This window comes from Coenobita brevimanus, chromosome 68, assembly GCF_032717465.1.
Source record: "Coenobita brevimanus isolate Jiangsu-jjx chromosome 68, ASM3271746v2, whole genome shotgun sequence".
In the NCBI taxonomy this organism is placed as follows: Eukaryota; Metazoa; Arthropoda; class Malacostraca; order Decapoda; family Coenobitidae; genus Coenobita; species Coenobita brevimanus.
In genome coordinates, this window is record NC_137021.1 from 21,824,645 (window position 1) to 21,849,261 (window position 24,617).

The 24,617-nt window shown below is 43.5% G+C and overlaps 1 protein-coding gene across 1 annotated transcript in view; it reads right to left on the minus strand.

Moving 5' to 3' along the window:
• LOC145405858 (microfibril-associated glycoprotein 4-like) overlaps nucleotides 1–24,617 on the minus strand; it is a 231,657-nt gene that overhangs the window by 98,663 nt on the left and 108,377 nt on the right. The window contains exon 3 of the mRNA XM_080277113.1: nucleotides 8,412–8,519. Within this exon, the coding sequence (XP_080133239.1) occupies nucleotides 8,412–8,519 (108 nt within the window). The remainder of the gene's footprint in view (nucleotides 1–8,411; nucleotides 8,520–24,617) is intronic.

The window sequence follows — 24,617 nt, forward strand, 5'->3', positions numbered from 1 at the left end:
CCGAACGGAATTGAGGCGTCTGGCAATAGATAGATAGATAGATATTTGTTATACATTATTTACACTATCACACACACGCTTTTTCAGTACTCCTCCACTGTGTGGTAGTCTGTGAAGCACTGAGGAATGCAAAGCCCAACATCACACTTCACACACTCATACCCTGCATCATTTTTCTTATTCTGTGGCTGCTTTGTCGTAGTTGCACACACCTTACATCGCCGCTGACGGTTTCTCCTTGTTTCTGTACTACTGACAATTGAACAGAAATGCCTTTCGTGAAGATGACCCAGCGCTGGCTCCTTGGGCATGCGAGGTACTGCAACATCTGGTCTTCTACTATATGGTCATGCCAGTGGCGGATCCAAGTGGGGGTGGGTGGGCGGCCGCCCCCCTTCAGCTATGAATGTCGCCCGTAAGAGCTGATTATTATCTAATATCAATGTCAGTAAAAATAAAATGCTATAATAATAATAATAATAACAACAACAACAATAATAATAATAATAATAATAATAATAATAATAATAATAATAGTAATAATAATAATAATAATAATTATTATTATTATTATTATTATAATTATCATAATTACAATACCACTCACCCCAGACCCCTAAGCTTACTGCCTCGCGCCCTCGGCGCTCAGCACCCCTTACATAGACAAACAACCCCCCCTTTTCCTAAATCCTGGATCTGCTACTGGGTCATGCAGCATCTCATGGACGATTTCTGTTGCAAAAGTTTGCAGACCTTCTTTAGTCCCCGTGACGTGTTGGTAGAGTGCGTGGGAGTTGACGACTAGAAGGTCAAGAAGATGGAAAAATAACTTTTTATACCACTTCATTGACTTCCGCACTCAGTGGTGATCAGGGCATCAGATTGATCTACTCTACACATGTTGAGGTTGTAATCCTCCACAGGCTCAGGTTTCCTTATTTTTCACCTCCTTTCGTCACGGAAGTCTGTGCTTTTACTCAGGTCGATGCTTGGCTTGCTCACTGTTGACAACATGAACACCTCCCGCCTGCAGTGCCAAGCTGTTACGAGAATGTTATTAGCCTCGTAAAACCGGACCTCCTTTTTTTCAAGCTGCCTGATGTGTGGCATATGCTTACTCATTTTCCTTACTGTTCCAGCCAGTATGGTTTGTAGTTTGCCAGCTGGTCGGCAAGCAAGGTAGAGGTGTACCAATTGCCAGTGTACAGCACATGCCCATGAATCAGATACTTCTCCAGCATGGTGAGGACAACAGCTCCAGACTTACTAAGGGTTCGTTCAGGTATGATTTGAGTGTGCATGCTGGTGTACAAAATGATGTCTTGGATGTACACTGTCCGGTAGTCACGCATCACAAACATCTTGAACACGAAACGGTGACGTTTTGTTCTGATGTTTTGTCTGAAGCTGATTTTTTCTCGCCATAGAGGCAAACTCTCAATTAGCAGGTTCCTGTAAGGACTAAAGGATGTGGAGAAGCTGCGCCTGATGCTGTCAAACACCAAACAGATGCGCCTCATCACATCCTCCCCTGGTGCTCTGGCTGGTACTAAAGGATCTAGAAAGTGCAGGTTACTCAGTATTGCCTGGAACCTGTTTCGTGGCAAGATTTTCCCAAATATTGGGGTGAACAACAGGGAATCTGTGGACCAATACTTCCATATGTCAGTCTTTCTGACAATCTCGATCAACACCATCAGCATCAGAAACACATAAAATTCACTAACAATACTTGGAAACCAAGGGAAAATATGTGAGTGTTTGGTAGCAACCTTACCCATGACACGGAACCCTTGGTATGCATTAGCGAGTTTTACAATATTTGTGACAAGACCCATTGGCATGAAGTTAAAAAAAAAAAAAAACTCCTCCCTCTGTGAAGTGCTTGTCACTGAAGGCACTAGGCAACCTGCATTAGCACCACCAGTAAACTGATAGAGTTTGGGAGTGAAGGAACTTCCATCCTTCCACTCCCACATCTCATACTCACTGTCATCATCAGGCAATGCAAAGCCTTGGGCCGATGAAGCAGGGAAGCCACTAGGAGTTACAGGTGTGCTAGGGCAAGGTGTAGCAGGGAGCAATGTGGCGTCCTGTGTTGCCGCAGTGCTGGGAGCACGTGGTGAGTGAGTGGTGTCTGGGCAGTGGTGGAATCTTGGGTTGAGTGTGGTGAGGTGCGGGCGGTGGCAGGGTTCGGGACAGGGACAGGTTTCCCACTCCGACCTTTGACCTGCCGCGTGCCGTGCACAGGACCCTTCCCTTTACCAGTATTTGTGAAGGCTGGGGGAGAGGGGGGGGGACAGCTGTGGAGGAAGGAAAGGCGGGAGAGGAAGTCGGGGGTGAGGGAGAGGGGGGAGTGGGAGTTAGCTGGCCATGCCCCAAGGGACCAGTGAGGATGAGGTCAGTGTCACCACTTACACCCTCACTGACCCTAAACCTCTTGCCTTTGCCTAGTCTCGCCACCCACCCAATCGCTCACACTTTTATCTCCCACTTCTCTTCCTCATCACTACTTTCATACAGGCAACAGCGAGCACCTGATGATAGATGAACACTAGCTGGATGCACTGCCCCTCACATTGAAATATAGCCTAACCACGGGTTGGTTTCCATGGTGTGAGAACATTTGAATCATCACCACTAGTGGAACTTTCCTCAGATGCCACCTAAACCAGTCAAGATCACTATCATCGATCACTGAGGCATCACTTTCAGTTAGTTCATCAGTACCTTTTACATTTAGCTTTTCCTGAAACTCAGGAATGCACACTGTATCCATGAGAAAGTGTTGTGACATTGCGACACTCCTGAATTCACTCAGAGACTGGTGCATCAAACAGGCGGGACCCCTACCCACCTCCTGCCACCTATCCCCCTCCTGCTCATAGGCTGGGTGAAGGAAGGTGTCTGCTTCCGTTTTGTCAAGAAATTAGGGTGGACTGCATAAATTTTATGTAAATGTCCCCCACATACGGACCAGGCATGGCTGCCAATGTTTGGTTGTCCGAATGTCCATACCAGGTACGGACCTGGCATGGCTGACAGTGTTAGGTTTTCCATACCAGGTACGGGCTTGGCACTGAACTGATAAACTGCTTCTGGCATCAACAGGTGAGATTAGGTATTTCTTTTCTGTTTATTGGAGGGTAACCATATAATGCTTTCTTAATATTCCATGAACTGCAGGCTGCTTTCCAGCAATGTAGCGACTGTTTCTGGACTTGATGCCATTCCAATTGCTATGGTTTGCCATTTGTCATACGATTCTCTGTTGTTCTTATTGATATTTATAATAGGGTATGGGATGAAGGTATAGGCCCCACTAATTGAAAGATAGGTATAGTCCTTCCATTTCCTAAGTGAGGTAAGGGTAGCTATAATATTTCTAATTATCCTTCCCTCTGCTGGACATCTTGCTTGTGTGAACAGTTTGAGAAAATGGATAATGTGAAGTTTGTTTGGTATCTCGAGGAAAATTATTTCTTGTCTCAACACAAAATGGGTTTTGTAGGATGCAATATTCAACACACAACCTCTTCAGACTTCAGTCAGCAGCCTGTGAGACTATAACATGTCGACAGTAACGTGTGGCAGTGTTCTTTTGATTTGAAACACATAATTAGGCATGGTGCCATGGCATTCCAAGCCAGCTTTACAATTTTGGGCGCGCAGCTGATTGCCATCGTTCCTTAGCGACTTCTTGTCAAACCTCAGGTTTTAAGTTCATATGGGCTACTTACTCTACGTCTCTGGACCTCAGGAGGAGGAGGTTGCACTGGGAAGTGTATTCGATGTTTCTTTATTTACCCTTGCAATTGCGTAATAGATTCCCTGCCTGAGTGGGTGTCTGCTTTCCTTTATATGGATGACCTGACCATATGGTTTACTGGCTCCTGAATGTGTGCAAATGAATGTGTGCTGGCACTGGACAGTTGCCAGCTGGGCGGACCAGAGAGGTTTTTATTTTTCTTCAAGCAATACTGTAGCTACGGACTTTTGTGAAATACAAGGGTTTTTCCTAGACCTGGTTTATTTTTGAGTGGGCACTGGCAACAGTACATGGCGGAGACCAAGTTTCTTGGCTTAACTTTTGATTGTCAGCATAATTGAGTTTCACATCTGAAACTTCTAAGAGTGCTTTGCATGTAGGCAGTGCAGGGGGTGCTGCTCTGATGACTCTCCTACACCTGTATCAAGCTTTAGTGGTATCTAAACTTGCCTATGGTTGCAAGGGGTACCCTTTTGCTACTGTTCTGCAGCTTAATGTTCTCGATCATGTGCATCATACTGCATCTTGCTACTGTTGCTTTCAGATCCTTCACAATTCCTAGCATGCTGGTGGAGGCCGGCATACCTCCTTTAGACCTGCAGCTCAAACCACTAATCATTTGTTGCTGGGACTGTGTGAAACCTTTGTCAGACTCACTTAATACTAATTGTGTGTCACAGCAGTCAGTTTTCCAGTACTGTGATTCTCATCCCCGTACTCTACATCCCTTTGGGTACTGGGTCAGGCACATTATGGGGGAATTAGGTCTCTCTGCAGAGCCTGTTTGCCCTGTTCTGCTCGCAAGGATCACACCAAGGGTCCTTCCAGAGGTACCAGTGCAGAAATTTTGAAGGTACCAAGTCTTCTGTATTTTCTCTAGATCTCTATCAGCTATTTTTGAAGTCTTCTTCCATTCACAGAAGCATCGTTCCTGTAAATGCAGATGGTTCAAGGTCAGACACTGGTGTCGGGTTTCAGGTGGTTTTCCCAAATATTGTGATGGAAGGAAGTGTTTTTGTAGTTTCTTGCATTTTATTGCAAAATTTACGCTGTCGTTTTACCTCCTCAGTTCATTTCAGCACACAAGGAGGCTACTTTAACAATTTTTGGTGATTCACAAAGAACCCTTTTGGCCCTTGAGTCCTTTAATTCAGCTCATCTTCGGGTCCTTGCCTTTGTCAAGTGGCTTTCCTAACTCAGAGGCGTGGTAAGCGAGCCATTTTTTTTTTTTTTTTTTTAGGGGGATTCCTGTGCATGTTGGTGTGGAGGGCAATGAGGTGGTGGATACATTATCTAAATCTGTGTCTTCTCAACAACCTGCCAACTACCCCCTGCTTCCGATATGACACCTTCCTTGGAGTCTGCAAATCGGTACTCATTGGCAGAGACTATGGGATGGTGTTGTTCATTATAAAGGAGATTTTTCAGAGGGTGGTTGTGCCGAGGGTTCTCCCCTCCAGTCCTCGGCGACTGGAGGAGGTTGTTGCCCTGCTTCACTTTAGGAACTCTAGGCTTACTCATGGGTTCCTGATGTGTGGTGGGACTCAGCCAAATTGTAATGACTGCCTTCTTCCCCTTAACTTTCCCTCACTTGCTGGTCGGGTGTGAGCCTGGGGTCCCTACATCATCGGTTTCTCCATATGCACGAGGGGGACAGATGGTACTGTACGTGCTATCCTTCCTCGATGATTGGAGGAGCCTCTGGCTATCCAACTTATTTTTTTTTAAGGAGATGGGCTTCCTGCGCCTTTTATAGGAAACTGATTTTAGTTTTATGTCTACATGGAGATAGCGATTTTGTTTTAGTACCTAAGATTTTAGTTCTTAGCAGCGTCGTATGACAGAATTGTTGTGGTGACAGAATTTATGTAATAATTCCACTCCATATTAATGTTGAAAACGTAGTGTTTGCTTGTTCGTTCACTAGCACTTCTAAGCTTGATGAGAAGTTGATGGGCCTATACTTTGTGTTATCTGGTAACGGTAGCAAATTTGATATTAAAGTCCTGTCATCATCTGAGAGTAAATGGATTCATGCAGATGATCTGAAGGGATCTCCAACGTATATCAAATGGATGGAAAGTCAGGAAGCACAGTGATGCATCTTCCATAACAACTCTTCCTTCTACATGACCTTTTTCTACACCTCTTTTTCCCCCTATCCCTTCTTCTAATTTTGCTGCCCCTTCATCACCTACCCCAGCTGTTAATGAATACAGACAAAGGCTTCGCCCAGCATCTCCCTCCCACCGTTTCTTGTGGGAGGATTACTTGGCTGATCTGAATATCAGTCTGGATTCCTATATAGGTACGATGTTGCGGAGCATAGATACACCCTTGCTGGCACATTTGCTTCATCTCTCGATGATAGAGATGGAGTTGGGGTCCTCCACTCAGGGGCACTGGTGAAGCTCTAGAGTGGAGTAATGATGGTGGAGGATGTCATCTCCCACTACTATGATCTACAGGGCTTTCGGACAGTCATATAATATATATATATATATATATATATATATATATATATATATATATATATATATATATATATATATATATATATTCTTTCCTTTTGTACCCAGATATTCTCTCGTTGAATTCCCTTACTATCTTATACTTTGCCTTAATTTTGTTAACTTATCTAACTCCTTGTTGACTTAGTATACTCTTCTTGTTAGTATCGTGACCATCTAGTCTATACATGTTATTATAGTTATTATCAACCTTCATTATCGATACTATTCCTGTAAATTAATCACCTTTTGATAATCTCCTCCTACCATCTCATGTCGGGAGACATAATTATCGTCTACAAAGGGGAGCCTGAGTGTATAACAAGTTATATGGTACAGTTGCAGGAATACACTGTGTGGCCGTTGGGAGGTCTATTGTTGCTAGTCATGATTCTTTCATGCTTAGCACACCTTTTTCCTCTCGCCCTCGTACAGTAGCAGCCCAGACTTTATGGACACCATACCTGTACTCCTCGGTTCAGTAAACTAAGTACTTCCACCCCTGAGTATGCCTGCCATCTACACCAGAACCCACTGTGATGCCTTAAAACTACTAAACTACTAATGTAACACGCGAAATCCCATTCACTCTTTGCAAACAAAATCAAACATGGCTTCCAAATTACTACTGCTTGTGGAATTGTAGGTTCATTGGTTTTAGACAGGTCTTCATTTTACAGCTCATATCCCGCTGATCAGTTAAAAATGAGGCAATATTATGGCTCTACAGCCTTTCCATAGGAACTGATTTTTATTAACGCCATTTTCTAGGAAACATCTCATGTCACAGCATAACACTGAAGAAGGGAAGATGACAATTTTGCCCTACGTTAAAGTGAACACTGTGTAGTAAGCAGTCAAGTACCTCATTAACAAACACTGTATTCAGCTACTGGATTGCAGATAGAATACAGATGAACAATGATGTCTATTCACCTTCTTATGAGTCGACATCTCTTGTGTAACCTCCAATGCATTTCTTTATTTTAGTTATTCTTATATGGCATCACTGTGCTTCTGAAGCTTTCCCTCCTTGCATGTACTTTCCTGACTTCACAATTTAATACTTAAGTCACTTGGATACTTTACTTGTCCTTCTTAATCTCTTCTTTGTATAAAGGGCTTCATCATTCCCCTGCCTTCACTAAGCTCACTATACAGTACATTCCCAGTACGTTACTTCTTTACCTTCATGAAACTTCCATGTTTCAAAAGGGCTCTGAGCTTTCCAACTTCGCTAATCTCTACTTTCACAATGGTTTCCTTTCATCATTGAGTATCTCTTCCTTCTGTATGCTTCCATTCCGTCACTGTGTTCCATGTCCATCATGTTACTTCTCTTAGTTTTGTTTTGTTTTGTTTTTAAACATTCCTTCCTTACAGAAACTGGCAATTTTTTTAATCCTTACTGAACGTGGAGAATGTGCTGTAGTAATAACATTTTCATAAAAATTACCCCCTCCTCACCCATAACGAAAAAAAGAGAAGAAAAGAAATGATAATCCAAACAAGAAGAAAGGAAGAAAAAACAGATCTGGAACCACATTCATGGTGTTAGTTGTGGATGGTGGAGCCCTGTGTTGATAATTTATTAGAAAGAATAATTGTAACAAGACTGTATGAATAAACGTGTGCTCTAGGAAATCTCTCTCTCTCTCTCTCTCTCTCTCTCTCTCTCTCTCTCTCTCTCTCTCTCTCTCTCTCTCTCTCTCTCTCTCTCTCTCTCTCTCTCTCTCTCTCTCTCTCTCTCTCTCTCTCTCTCTCTCTCTCTCTCTCCACATAAATTAAGATTTGGTATTACAACATAAAGGTAGACTAAAATATTTCCCCATTTTTTTTCTTGTGGGATAGGTTTGCCCCCGCTACTTCAGTGGCAAATCCACTTTGTATATATATATATATATATATATATATATATATATATATATATATATATATATATATATATATATATATATATAATGTAGCATTACCAAGGATATAAGTCGGTTTACTTACTTGTAAATGTTCCCGACTATTGACAGCCAATAGTTTGGCCCAAAGAGAACACAAAAGTTAATAATGGAACTGGCAGATAACACTTCATAACATTACTTTACAGGTAAGGGAAAATTTTTAGAAAGCAGCCTAACCTGGAAGCGCAGTTGGAGTCATGTGCATCGTGGTCAGACTCGGGAGTAGAGAACATCATGCCATTATGACCTCCTTGAGACAGTCCATCCCCTGCGTCACCAGAGTACCTGGAGTCAGAATTGAAATTGTTATACTTAATACTTTATAGATGCATTAAACTTTATTGTCGATTGGTAAAGATCTTCAGGTACACATATCTTAAAATATTATATAAATTTCCTGGTACGCTAAGTAATATCTTACATCTTTTCATTCTCGGTGCACTTTTTGTTTCATCTAGAACAAATATTTTTTTTACTATCATTAACTGGCCTTATTCTTCAACTAATTATTGTCCACAGGCAGTGGGGTGTTCGTGGGGAACCTCAACCTCAGAAGGAAGTGGACAACGAGTGTAGACGTGGACAGCATCTTTATTAAAAACGCTTGACGTTTAAAATGTCATCATCGCTGATCTAAAAGGGGAAAAAAAAAATCAGAGAACTAAAAATCAATCACAATACTGTATAAGTGAAGAAATACACACAGACACACTGACTAAAAAATAAATTAATAAAATTAAAAAGAGAGGGGTCTGGAAAGGTACATAAACTGTTACGTAACATAAAGAGGTACTGCATAGTGTTATTTAGAGATGAATTATGCGTCGTAATATATATTAAGATAATGTTTGATGAAGAAACTGATATTTTAAAATACTCTTTTTTAAGTATATCACAAGATTCACAATGGTCTCTTACTGCTGAGTGAGGAGGGGACCTGATTCTTCAGCCTGTCCTGCTTGACTGACCCATATGTTTTTATTTTTTCCATATGTTCGTCTGTCCTAATCTTGAAAGCACGAATTTTGCTACCAATATACCCGGCCTGGCAACCTGGGCAAGTGAAACAATAAACAACAGACGAACGTAGGTCGGTCGGAACAGGGTCTTCAGCGTGAAAAAATGAGCCCATTTTGAATGAATTACTTGGTGATGTTACGTCACACGGCCACAGACTCCAGCAGCAGTAATTCAGTGTAGCAAGGACGTTGCCGGTGAGTTGCTCTTCCTGTGGTCAGCCTTTCGGTGTACCGCACACAAGATGAGCTCCAGTGTTGAAAAAAATAAATAAATAATACACTGGCTTCACTGCCTCTATTTTCCAAATAATTACACTCGGTGCTTGCCAGCTACATTTCACTGCTTTTAAAAATACTGAAGATATACAGACTTTACTAACTGCAATTACACTTAATGCTTGACAACAACACTTCACTATTTTCACAAATACCGATGATATACAATTTGCAGTGAGACTGCACTACACTCGAACTGAACTGAAAACCGGCTGAACCTGCTCTAGTCTCTTCACCATCCTTATATAAACTTCCTTTATTCTACAGTTTTCTACATTTCTCTACAGTTCTCGTGTACTCCCATGAGAGCAACGGTTACAATAGGTACCTACTCGGAGATCCAAAACATGCCAGTTTTCTTACACTGCATAACACTAAATTATTTAGCATACAAACTTAAACTAAATGATATAATTTAACAATCACAATAATAAAACATTATAGAGAAAATGAGCACAAAAATAAACGTACAACTTACAAAATAACTACTATCACAAGCAGCAAGCTAACTGGCAACTTTGACTTGTAATGGAAGTACAGAATTATGAGAAACACATGAATTCTCTAGCATTACCTACTTGGCAAATCCTGCTTCTCAGCACAACCCCATCCCTAGTTCTTTTGTCATCCCAACAAAACTACACAACATATACGTAGTCCTTATCTAAGCTAAACATTTAATTATACACAAAGTAATCCTTCAACTTATCAGTTCTTCTATGCAGCGTCCGACAACGTTCTTGCTCCTCCACACAGTCCACTCCCTCCTGGAATGTCTTGGTCCTCTTCCTGATGCACTTCTTCTCTTGGGAAACTGTTACCATCCTCTTGTACTTCAGTTCGTTGGTCCTCCTCAACATCCTCGGCTGCGGAAGAGCACGAGTCCTCAGAGACGTCCCAGTTGTACTGTCCTGGCCCATGGTACTGCCCAGGGGCGTACCTAGAGATCTGGGGGCCCGGGGGGCTTAGATTTTTTGCGGGGCCCTGCAAAGAATCTAGCCCCCCTAATTCTCAAAACTTATCTAATATCTCAGCCAGGATTGTCGGGATGATAAATATATATATTTTCAAATATTAATAAAAAAGCTTATAAATTTTTAATTTTTTGGGGGGCCCTCCCTCATTTGGGGGCCCGGGGGGCAGTTTCTAACAGCCCCCCGCCCCCCCTCAGGTACGCCACTGGTACTGCCACAGATGATTCACGTGTACCACCTTTGGGCGAGACTTCATGCCTCCCCAAATCCGGCATGTAATATCTGATGGACGATCCAACACAGTGTAAGGCCCACCCCATGGGCTCTGCAGCTTTGGTGACTGTCCCTTCTTCCTCTGAGGATCGCATAACCAAACATTGTCACCATCCTTGAAGCTAGCCTCACTTGTTCTTGTCTTGGCATCATATTTGCACTTTATCACCTCTCCTGAAAACTTAAGGGCTCCTCGTGCTTGATGATGTATCTCAGCCAGCCTTTCCTGAAGAAGCTTCACATAGCTGGAGGTGTCTGTAGGCAGCTCTTCACCAGATGGTCTTCCCATTAATAAGTCAAGAGGCAAGCATAACTCGTGGCCCAACATTAGTTTTGCAGGGGTGTAGCCAATACTTATGGGATGCAGACCAATATGCTCACCTATGTTTGTCCATGTATGCAGTATTTGACCAGTTCATTTCTTAGGGTCCAATTGAATTTCTCCACCATCCCATCTGACTGTGGCCTAATTGGGGTTGTCTTGGTCTTATTGATCCCCAGTAACTTGCAGCACTCACGGAACACAACAGACTCGAAGTTTCTACCCTGGTCTGAATGTAGCTCTTGTGGTATCCCAAAATGACAGAAAAACTGGTCAACCAACACCTGAGCAACAGTTGCAGCCTCATGATTGGGGATGGCATATGCTTCTTGCCACTTTGTGAAGTAGTCCATGGCAATACATATATACCGGTTTCCTCATTCAGTGAGTGGCAGAGGTCCAGCAATTCCATCGGTGCACCCTCTTGTTAGCCTACAGCTGGAGAGGGGTGCAACCACATTTCTTGGGTCCCTTCTTGGCACAGCATACATGTTGCCGCCAGCTTAGAGTTTTCTTCACCCCCAGGTGCCCACTAGTGGCCTGGTTATGAGACTCATCCAAGTTTCCAGACCACATTTTCTTCAGAACACCAGTTGCCAGTACTTGCTGAGGCCATCAGGTGTCTCCCACTGACCCTCCAGTGCTCTGTTGTTCAGACAAAGAAGGTCCCACTGACTCCAGTAGCTCTTGCTCACAGGGCTTAGCCTGGAAACTTCTTCCCAAGATGGTCACACTGTACTCTACTGCAGCCACTCTATCAGTAGTTGTAAATCTGCATCCTCCATCTGCCTCCTCTTTATGTCTTTTTCATCTGATGCTTGCCCTGTCATCACAGTACAGCTGCATTCCTTACTATGATCTTATTTACTACACTGCCGGCACTTTGGGTCACAAGGCTGATGACTCAGGCTGTCAACATTGTCATGTACCAGCCCAAGACAGTGCTGCACCTCATAATTGTGCTGGTCTAGCTTCTCGAGCCAGCATGCCAGTTGTCGTTCCAGACTCTTTAACATCTTTAGCCACTTCAGTGCCACATGGTCAGTCCTGATGATGAAGTAGGACCCATAAAAGGGGATGGAAGAAATCAAGGCTCTTCATCACTACCATGAGCTCCCTATGGGTTGCACAGTAGTTCTGCTCCAGTGGGCTGAGCTTCTTGCTGTAATATGCCACCACATACTGTTTTTCATTCTTCTTCTGTCACTGGACTTCACCCATAACATGGACACTAGAATCACAGTCCAGATTAAATGGCTAATTCTGATCTGGGTACGGCAATACTGGAGAGCTTGCCAATGCGTGCTCGAGTTCATCAAAGTCCTTCTGAGTCATTGCAGTCCATGCAAATTTCTACCTCTTCCCCAACGAGTTGTGCAGAGGTGCAGCTATTGTTACAAAATCCTTGACAAAATGCCGATAGTAGGTACACAAGCCCAAGAAAATCCAAAGCTTTCACATAAGTTTGAACTACTCAGTTTTCCACAGTTGTCACCTTCTTCTGGTCAGTACAGATGCTGCTCTTGCCTACAGTGTATCCCAGGTACTTTACTTACTTCTGAAAGAAGTAGCACTTCTTTGGGTTCAACTTGAAGTGCGCTGTGTGGATCCTATTGAACACCTCTGACAACCTCTCAAATACCTGGTGGAAAATCCATCCAAACATAATTACATAGTCCAGATAGATGAGAGCCATCTGCCAGTGCAGGCCTTCCAGTATGCAATCCATTAGATGCTCAAAAGTAGCTGGGGCATTGCATAAACCCCGCCTGTACAAAAAGGCTATTTTCTCCTTCTCCTTCTCTGCAGTCTTGACCTAGTGGTATCCTGCCATCATGTCTAGGGTGGAGAACCACTTGTCACCTGACAGAGCATCCAGGGTGTCATCAATTCTTGGCAAAGGGTATGCATCCTTCACTGTCATTTCATTCAGGGCTAGGTAATCTACACAGCACCTAACTGAACCATCCTTTTTCCTTACCAGAACCACTGCTGATGCCCAAGGACCGCTGGATTTTTCTATCACTCCTTGACTTTGGCGATTCTCCATCAACTTCTCCATTTCTTGTCATTGAGCTGGTGCCATCCTTCGTGCTGGCAGTTTAATTGGGCGGTGATCCCCAGTGTCTATACAATGCTCCACCAGATCAGTACACCCCAGGTCTAGGTCTCTGGTGGAGAAGACATCAGCAAACTTCGTCAGCAGCTGCCTCAACTTCAGTACTTGCAAGTCATCCAGGCATTGGTAACTCCTTGAAAATAGGTATTGTAAGTGATCTGGCAGATACCCATCTTCTTTTACTACACTCCTTTTACAGCCAGATACCCATCTTCTTTTACTACACTCCTTTTACAGCCTTCTACAGATGCCAGTCAGGGTCCACCGCCTGGCACAGTCCCACAATTTCTCCCTCGTTGATCTTCTGTGGTTCATGGGAGAAATTGGCCACCACAACTGGCACTTCCCCTGCTCCTGTTTTCACCAAAGTTCGGTCAATTTTTACACGTTCACCTCAGCCGATTTTTTCATCCAACCCAAGTGTTTCCCGTTGTTTTTGGTGTCATTCGATCGATCTTGACCTTTGTTTCTACCATAAGTCACTAGTTTTTGCCGAACGCGGCTAGCGACTTCCAGCAGAAATGTATGGCCAAAATATACTCAAATCACATAAAAAACCACTGAAAACACTCAGGTTGGATGCCTGTCACCACGTGAAACGTCTTATTTTTACAACTAAAGGAAATTAACCTACCCTAACCTAACCTAACCTAATCTATCAAAATTACCTAACTTAACCTAACCTAAAAGCTTACCTTAGTATCCTCATCTTTGTCGAGTCCCTAGGGTCTTCTCCTGTTGGACTGATGTGGGTAGAGGCGAGCCACAGCAGGCAGGAAGTGATGGATGAGAGTGTTGTCGGCTTTGAAGTTGTGGACAAAGAGATACCACGCCAGATTCTGCTTGAAATACTCCCCCTTAATGCCAGGCCTCCGAGTCCACTGTTTGATGTCCAACCACAAGCGTTTCATGTTCTCTGTGTGAATCCTGCTGTCTTCTGGATCCACAAAATTCTCCATGTGGTTGATAACGGAGTTAGTGTAGCCCTCCTCACTCAGCCTGGGATAAGCAACCCACCCATCACTGCAGATGTGGCTGCTGGGACGGATGAGCTTCTTTATAAGGGGAAGTAAAGTGCTCCTGTCCTGTCTTTCCTCGATCAACAGCACCAGAAATGACTGCTTCGACTGACGCTCAATGCCACCCAAAATCCACACTTGATTCAGGCTCCTTCCCCGGTTGTACTTGGAGCTAATGGAGAGGCTCTTGTCGATCTCGACCTCAATGCTCTGGCCCCCGATTAGCTCCTGCTCATCATACCAGTGCTCAGTTACCTCACTGCAAAAACTCCGCCAGTCCACTGATGTCCGAGACGACCACCCAAGGTTTTTCAGCACAGCAGTGTGAGTCAGCCAGTGATTGATGAAGCACAAGATCTCCCAGGACTTCAGCTTTGTATGGTCCAGGAAAGTTCCCTTGTGGTCTGCACTGGAAAAATTGCACTGCTTCCTGCACTTCGTCTTGGCAATCTTCATTGACTGATGGCACACCCGAATTCTCTGGTCTGGATAATAGCAGCAAGGAACTTTGTAGTGAGGACAGTCGATGGTCGATGGTAGTATGCCGTGTTAATGCAGAAGATCAACACTAGCCTCTTGCCAGAAAATCCCTGAAGAACCAAGGCTTGAAAGCACAACCGGCACACAGGAATGACATCGTGGGACTAACTTTCAAATGTGAGCGGGTAAGTGGGGTTTGGTCGCAAGATGAATTTAATTGTCTGACGCAACACGCACTAGTCTGTGATTGGCGGCATTAAATCACGTGTTACTCGTTTATTATCAGTTTCCGAGAGAAATGTCACAGAAGAAAAGATTCGTAGAATGACCAAATCTACTAGCAAATGTTAACAGAAGGTCGAAAATTGCACGAGGTGTATGTGTAAAGTTTGACCCAATGTTCCCCCCACCATCACCCTGGTCTTTGACTTGCATTGTACATCAGGCTCTGCTACCCCTTAGACAGCTATGAAAAGAGCCACTCACCTTGCACTGGAGCAATAGTTCTGATTTTGTGGGTATAACTGTAGCGCAGAGCGCCCTCACCTCACCACCACAATTGATACATCTCACCGCCGTGACAGGAACTGACTTTCCTCAGACCTTCATCTTCATGGAGCAGAAGTCCAGCTCACATTCCATGGACATCAGATAGTCCACACCAAGAAGGCAAGGATCCTCCATCTTGGCTACATAGACTGAAGCGTGGCATCTTGCTCTGCCACTTTAATCTGGACGTCCAAGGGTCCCCTCAGTTCTGCATGGTGCCCAGTTATGCCATGCAGTTGTTCTCATGACTCAGATACCGATGATGTAACACATCAAGCCTCAGAAAAGTCTGCTCTTAGGTCGAATCAATCACCATGGAACACTTCTTTCTGTCTATTCGCACACTGTCAGTTGCAGTTCTCTTGCATTTTCTCGGTGGTGGGGCTACTCTGGAAAAGTCGTTTGGTGGTTGCCCCTTAACACCAGCCTCCACTAGTTTTTCACTTCTTTCTGGTCTTCTGCAGCCTCATTCATATATTCCTTTTTCTTCTTTGGACACTCAGACCTTAAATAAGTGTCCCACCTTACTACACGTCCAACAGGCTTTCCTTCCACTGCTCCGTTCTTGCTCCTGTCGATTGTAACAATCGTCCTTCTTGTGTCTCGGCTTCCTGCAGTACCAGCAACCTCTTCCGGTCTTCTCCTGTTGCCTCTTCCACTTGTAGCAGTCCTCTTTCCTATGTCCTGGTTTTTCACAGTACCAGCAACTTCCTTCAAATGTTTCCACTTCACGTACCTGCCTCTTTCTTGCCTTGAATTCTGCACTATGACCTGCCTGAAAAGTGGATGTACTGGACTTGACATGTGATGTGGTGTGTGGAAGGAAGAAAAGACGGAGGGGGATGCAAGGAACAGCGTGGTGGACTGAAGAGGTGAAACAGGATGTGGCACAAAAGAAGAAAGCATACAATGAATGGATGAGAAATAGGGGCGTGGAAGAAGTTGAGAGGCAGAAGAGAGAGTTATATGTAGAAAGAAAGAGAGGGGTGAAAAGATTAGTAAGAGAGGGTAAGAAGAGAGTGGATGAGGAATTTGGAAGGAATTTGAGTGTAAAGTGGAGGGACTGTAAGAAAATGTTCTGGAGAGAGGTGAAAAGAGTAAGACAGGGTGGAAGTGAAGTTAGCAGGGGAGTGAAAGATAAAAATGGTAAATTACTAGTGGAGAAGGGAGAAAAAGTGAGCAGATGGAGAGAACACTTTAAGGAATTGTTGAACGTAGAGGATGGAAGTAATGCGAGTATAAGTGGCTGGGGAATGGCTGGGAGAAGGAGGGAGGTGAGAAGACAGGAAGAAATCAGTAGGATAGAAGTTGTGGAAGCAATGAAGAAAGTTAAATCGGGGAAAGCCCCAGGAATTGATGGAGTGTGTGGTGAAATGCTGAAGCATGGGGGAGAGATAGTAGTAGAATGGATGTGGAAGACGTGCAGATTGGCCTGGGAGGAAGGTAGAGTTCCGGAGGATTGGAAGTCAGGCATAATTATTCCCTTGTACAAAGGAAAAGGGGAAAAAGAAGTGTGTGGTAATCATAGGGGCATTTGTCTTCTTAGTATAATAGGAAAAGTGTATGGTAGGATACTTATTGACAGAGTTAGAGAAAGAACAGAGAAATTAGTTGGAGAAGAACAGGGAGGCTTTAGGAAGGGAAGAGGTTGTGTAGATCAGATATTCATTCTTTGATCTTTAGTGGAAATGTTTCTAGAGAAGGGAAAGAAGTTGTATGCGGCTTTCATGGATTTGGAGAAAGCATATGACAGGGTGGATAGACAAGGATTGTGGAAAGTGTTAAGAATATATGGAGTAGACTGGAAGTTGTTGAATGCTGTGAAGAGTATGTACGATGGTGAGAAGGTTGCAGTGCGTGTGGATGGTGAACTAAGTGAATTTTTCTCTTTGAAAGTTGGTTTGAAACAGGGATGTGTCATGTCTCCATGGTTGTTCAATCTGTACATGGATGGGGTAATAAAAGAGGTACAAGGTAGGGTAGTGGATGTTGGAGTGGCCCTGGTAAGAGAGGATAGTGTTTGGAAACTCCTTGTACTGTTGTTTGCAGATGATACTGTGTTGTTGAGTGAAGATGAAGGGGAGCTATAAGGCTTGGTGGATGAGTTTGAGAGAGTGTGTAAGAAACGGAATCTAAAGGTGAATGTAGGGAAGAGTAAAGTGATGGTCTTTGAGAGAGGTGAAGTCAGTGAATGTACAGCAAGGTTGGTTGGTGAGGAATTGGAAAATGTGAGTACGTTTAAGTACTTGGGTAGTGTGATGAGTAAGGATGGAGGTTTGGAGGGTGAAGTGTTTGAAAGGGTACAGCAGGGAAGAAAGGTTGCTGGTTCTTTGAATGCAGTGATAAGAAACAGGGAAGTGAGCATGGAAGTGAAAAAGTCACTACATGACAGTATTGTGATACCAACTCTAACGTACGGAAGTGAAGCTTGGACGTTGTTGGAAGGACACAAGTTAAGAGTGAGAGCAGTGGAAATGAGTTATTTAAGAGGAGCCTGTGGAGTCACATGGAGAGACAGGCTGACGAGTAAGGATATAAAGGAGCGTTGTGGTGTTGATGTGGATGTGATAGGAAGTGTTATGAGCAACACACTGAGGTGGTTTGGCCACGTGGAGAGGATGGAGGGTGAAAGACTGACGAAGAGAGTGTATGTGAGTGAGGTGGAGGGGGGAAGAGGGAGGGGGAGGCCGAGGATGAGATGGAGTGATAGGGTGGAGAGGTATATGAGAGAGGGGGGTGTGAGTTGGGAGCAGGGCAGGGAAATGGCAGGGGATAGGGCGACTTGGAGGCGATTTGTTTGTGGCCACCCCAACCGGGATTGAGGCGTCTGGCAATAGACAGATAGATAGATAGACACTCAGACCTTAAATAAGTGTTCCACCTTACTACAAGTCCAACAGGCTTTCCTTCCACTGCTCCGTTCTTGCTCCTGTCGATTGTAACAATCGTCCGTCTTGTGTCTCGGCTTCCTGCAGTACCAGCAACCTCTTCCGGTCTTCCCCTGTTGCCTCTTCCACTTGTAGCAGTCCTCTTTCCTATTTCCTGGTTTTTCACAGTACCAGCAACTTCCTTCAAATTTTTCCACTTCACGTACCTGCCTCTTTCTTGCCTTGAATTCTGCACTATGACCTGCCTGAAAAGTGGATGTACTGGACCTGACATAGGACCCAAATTCTAGAGCCCTGGCTAGTGTTCTTGTATGCTTCTCGGTTGTGCCTGCTTCACTTGCACCTTCAAATCTGCATTATCAAGAGCATCGATGAACTGGTCCCTTAGAAGAATAGCCAACAGGTTAGGTGCTGCTCCAGGGTATCCCTAGTATGCCATACTCTCCATGTCATGAGCAAGCTGCTGCAGGGATTCTCCTCGAGCCCATACACAGGTCTGGAATCTTGACCTGTAATCCTCAGCCTGGTACATGGTCTCATACCTGCACTCCAGCACTTTTGCTGAGGACTGAATACTCTTCCTCTCCTCTACTGACATCTGGCCCACAATTTCCACTGCAGCACCCTAAAGGCTAGTGGCAAGCTGCACTGCCCTCTGCCTATCATTCCAACCATTCTGATCAGCAAGTAACTCAAACTGCACACAATAAGCTTCCCAAGATATTTTGCCATCAAATTCCTGAGGTTTCTTTTTAATTGGACCCCCATTATAACCATGCACTTTACTGGTCTTGGGCCTAAAACTAGGGCATCATAATTAATTCCAGGACTTAAAACTGCTGCATTCTGATTATTCAGCCCTGTAATGCTGCTTTTAGATGCTTGGGATTCGTCAAGATTCACCATACAGTACACCATTTTTTTTTTATGCTCCCTGTACGCTCACCTGAGACTCAGCAGTGCAGTATCTGTCTACAGCCTCAATTCTCCCACAAATTATCTTTAAATGGCCGTCTACATGCTTAACTGGTCATCTACATGCCTCAACATGCTGTCTGCATTCTATCACATTATTGCTTACCTTATACTTCTGCTGCTCTACCTTGGCATCTAAATCCTCCCTAAGCTGTTGCTGTTCTTCATTTCCCCCATGAAAACATCTAGTTCTCCTTGTTGTAATTCCCTCTGTTGCTCCTGTAATGCCTCTTGAAGTTGTTGATAATGCTCTTTTTGTTCTACATATTGTGCCTCTAGTTGTTCATTCTGTGTTTGCAATTGTCTTTTTAGTTCTTTCTGTCCTTCATTCTGTGCCCGTAATTGTTCTTTGAGTTCTTTCTGTCCTTCATTCTGGGCCTGTATTCCTTCATTGTGTGCCTGTAGTTGGACACTTTGTGATTGTACTTGGACGTTTTGTGCATGCAGTCCTTCATTCTGTGCTTGTAGTTGAACACTTTAAGCTTGCAATTGCTTCAAGACTGCAGCCAGTGACACCTTGTCCTCCTGCCCAGTTCGGGATCTTGTCTGCACACCCCCTTGCTCCATATCGAAGATATGACACTCTGGGTTACTTATCCTACTCCTGACACCAGTGTTACGTCCTTGTTCCGCATTGCCACAGGCTCCAACAGCAGTAGTTCAGTGTAGGAAAGGCGTTGCTCAGTGAATTGTTCATCCTATAGTCAGCCTTTCGGTTTACAGCACAAGATCAGCTCAGGCATTGTAAATAAACACTGGCTCTTAAAGTTCACTGTCTCTATTTTCCAAATAATTACACTTAATGCTTGTCAGCGTCACTTCACTGTTTTCACAAATACCGAAGATATAGAAACTTTACTAACTGCAATTATATTTAATGCTTGACAACAACACTTCACTATTTTTACAAGTACTGATGATATACAATCTTCACTGACATTGCACTACACTCAAACTGAACTGAAAACTGACTGAACCTGCTCTAGTCCCTTCTCCATCCTTATATGAGCTTCCTATATTCTAGAGTGTTCTACATTTCCCAACAGTTCTCATGTATTCCAGAGAGAGCAACAGTTGCAACAGTTACCAACTCCGAGACATCCAAAACATGCCAGAGTTTTCTTTCACTGCCTAACACCCTGAATCATTTCACATACAAACTTAAATTGAATCACATAATTTAACAATCACACAAATAAAACATTTTAGAGAAAAAGAGCACAAAAAATAATGTACAACTTACAAAATAAGTACGATCACAAACAACAGGCTAACTGGCAACTTTGACTCGTGACAGTAGTACGGAACTACGAGAAAATTCGGGAATTCTCTAGCACTACCTACTGGCAAATCACACTTCTCAACAGTACAGTATAATCTTAATGTCAGTTTGAGGACAGAATTTAACTATCTATCTATAGCCCGACGCACTAATCCCGCAAAGGGTGGCCGCAGACAAAACTCCTCCAAGTCGCTCTGTCACCCACCATTTGACTACCCTCCCCCCAACTCACTCCCCCCTCCCTCATATACCTCTCAACTCCATCCCTCCACCTCATCCTCGGTCTACCTCTCCTTCTCCCTCCCTCCACCTCACATACATACACCCTCTTAGTCAGTCTTTCATTCTCCATTCTCTTCACATGTCCAAACTACCTCAGTGTCTTTCTCCTAATCTTCTCAACCACATCCACATCCACCTCACAGCGTTCCTTCACTTCTTCATTCGTCAACCTGTCCCTCCACGTCACTCCACATGCTCCTCTCAAGTAACTCATTTCCACTGCTCTCACTCTTGACTTGTTCCCCTCTTGCAAGGTCCATGCCTCGCTTCCATACGTCAGGGTAGGGATCACAATACTATCATGCAGTGACTTCTTAACTTCCATACTCACCTCCCTATTTCTCATCACTGCTTTCAGTGTACCAACATCCTTCCTTCCCTGCTGTACCCTTTCACGCACTTCATCCCCCAGAGTTCCATCCTTACTCATCACATTACCCAAGTACTTGAATGCACTCACATTCTCCATATCATCACCATCCAACCTCACTGCACACTCTGTGACTTCATTCCTCTCAAACACCATAACTTTACTTTTGTCTACATTAACTTTCAGCTTCCTCCTCCTACACACTGTCCCAAATTCATTCACCAAACCTTGCAACTCCCATTCATCTTCACTCAACAGTACTGTATCATCAGCAAACAGCAACACCAGAAGCTTCCAAATCTCACCCTCATTCATTAAAGCCACCCCCACATCCACTGCCCTACCCTGCACCTCCTTTACAACCCCATCCATGTATATATTAAACAGCCATGGAGACATCACACAACCCTGTTTCAGTCCCACATTGAGATCAAAGAACTCACTCAGCTCACCATCCACTCGCACTGTAGCCCTAGCTCCTTCGTACATACTCTTCACAGCACTCAACAATTTCCCCTCCACTCCATATATTCTTAATACCTTCCACATACCATGCCTATCTATTCTGTCATAAGCTTTCTCCAAGTCCATGAAGGCAGCATACACTTTCCTTCCCTTCTCTAGATACTTCTCCACTAAACATCTTAGAACAAATATCTGATCTACACACCCTTTTCCCTTCCTAAATCCCCCTTGTTCTTCTCCAACTAGCTCCTCTGTCATATGCCTAACCCTATCAATGAGTATTCTACCATATATTTTACCAGTCACACTAAGTAGGCAAATACCCCTATGGTTACCACATACTTCTCTCTCCCCTTTTCCTTTGTATAAAGGAACAATTATACCTGATTTCCAGTCCTCTGGAACCCTTCCCTCTTCCCAAGCCAATCTACACAACTTTCATATCCACTCCACAACAATCTCACCCCCATACCTAAGCATTTCACCACACACTCCATCAATTCCTGGGGCCTTTCCCAACTTAATCTTCTTCATCGCTTCCACTACTTCCGCCCTACTGATCTCTTCCTCTCTCCTCTCATCTCTTCTTCTCCCAGCCATTCTCCAACCACTTATACTCGCACTGCTCTCACTCTCTACATTCAACAAATCCTCAAAGTGCTCCTTCTATCTCCTCAGTTTCTCTCTCTTCTCCACCAACAATCTATTATTCCTATCTTTCACTCCCCTACTATTTCCCCTTTCACACTGCCTTACTTTCTTTACCTCCTTCCAAAACAATTTCTTACTCTCCCTCCATTTCACACTCAGATTCCTCCCAAACTCTTCATCCATTTTCTTTTTACTCTCCTTCACCAGGCTCTTAACCTCCCTTCTCCTCACATATACCTCTCTCTTCTCTCTCTCATCTTCTCCCTTACCTCTACTCGCTAACCATTCACTATATGCCTTCTTCTTTTGTTCCACAGCTCGTTTCACCTCATCATTCCACCTTGCTGTCCCTTGCACACCCTTGCATCTCCTCCTCACTCCACAAACCGCCTCACACACTGCGCCTATCTCTTCCGTGAATATCTTACATGCGTCTTCCACCCCTTCCATCTGCTCTAGCTCATACCTTCCCAATCTTTCTTCCACTATGCTCTTATACTCTGTCATTTTCTCACTATCATGCAATTTCTCAATTCTTCTCACAGGAGTTGCTTCCTCCTGTCTTCCCCTTCGTCTCCTCAACCACTTTCTTTGCAGCTCTACCTTGGCCATCACTAAGTGATGGTCCGAGACTCCATTCCCCCACCCTCTCCACACTCTTGCATCCAACACTTGTCTTCTCATTCGCTCATCCACACACACGTAGTCTATCATTGCCTTTCGTTCAACAAGTTCACCATCCATCCTCCTCATTACTCTCCATGTATACCGGTGGATCATCTTATGCCGAAAGTAGGTGTTGGCTATTGCCAACCCCTTACAAGCACAGATGTCCACCAAAGTACTTCCATTCCCATCTACGTCAGCTGGCACACCCCACTGACCAACCACTCCATCCACTCGTACATTCCCAACTTTGCCATTCATGTCTCCAATCAACAGCACTCTCTCGCTCCTCTCAAACTTGTCCATACACGCTTCTACACTCACCCAAAACTCATCTTTCACAAGGCTGTGAATTAATTTTTTTTTTTTATCTGAACCGAAACATCACCCAAGTAACTAAGATAAAACACCTCCTTACTAGCAGTACAGATTGGTTATTTAGGCATGTAATGGTTGTTAAAATTCCTTACAAGACAATAGGACAACTTATCACTATTGCCGTTATTTACAAAATAGTTTCCTAGGAAGCAAATCTCACCATGGAATAGAGTATGTAGATAAGAGAAAAAATGCCCTACGTAGCAAGGTCTTAACAGCATTGATTTTAGACATTTTACAACAGTAGGTGAAGAAACTGCTACCCGGACCTGAGAAAGTAGGCTTATGGAACACAGAACACAGGAATTTATCATTCTCTCTCTTAACCATGATATCTTAAAATGGGAGACAACCGTTGGACTGTTTAAATCTTGAACTGTATGTTATCATGGCGAGCGTTAATATAATGCAAACAATCCTGAGCACGTCTTTTATTTCTAAATATGACAAAAGTATTATCGACATACCTTCGGTACATCTATGGTTTACTATTACACTTGGACAATCTCTTAGTCATAATTTCTCATAATAACATAAGATGATGTTGGCAAAAGTAGTCCAAGGGGTGATCCCATAGCAACACCATTAGGCCTAATCTGTTTGTAGTTCGTTATTGAAAATGAACAAGGCATCCTTAAGACAAAGGGCCAAAAGTTTTGTGAATACGTTTCTTGTCATTCCCTTGAAAAGTTGAATGTCTTTATGGTGCATTTTCAAAATTATATTTATAGTTTCGTCAATGGGTATATTAGTAAACGGGGAGGTAACGACATAACTACACATAAAATAAGAGTCAGGTATGTTAATTTTGGACAGGGAATCTGCAAACTCGTACGAGTTCTTCACTGTGAACTCGTTGGTGGTTAGGACATTCAAAAGTGGGAAAAGATACTTTGATATTTTAAATGCAGTAGTATTGTAAGCAGCCATGATGGGACGGAAGGGAACAGATGGTTTGTGTACCTTAGGTAGACCATATAACGTGGCAGGAGTCGATTCCACAGGCTCCAAGGATTTTGAATCTTCAGAAGAAATAACATCAAGGGAAACTAATTATTGATGATTCTAGTCACTTTATCTTCTAGTTTCATGGACAAAGCGGAAATTTCAGAGTACCTTAGTATAGCAAATATAGGGAAGTCATTTAATATTTCTCCTTTTAGGGCCGTGGTTCCCAACCTTTTTGGTCCTGTGGCCCCCCGAGAAAATTATGAGAAGCTCCATGGCCCCTATATAACTCAGATCGTATATTTATATATTTTTAATATTTGATGTTGTGCAGAAAACGGTAATTACCCCAATGTACTTAAGGCTAAACTAGCACAGCAAGGTATATTTCATACTTGATTTCTGTCAGGTTTTATCAAGACCAAATACCTTATAATATATTACCAA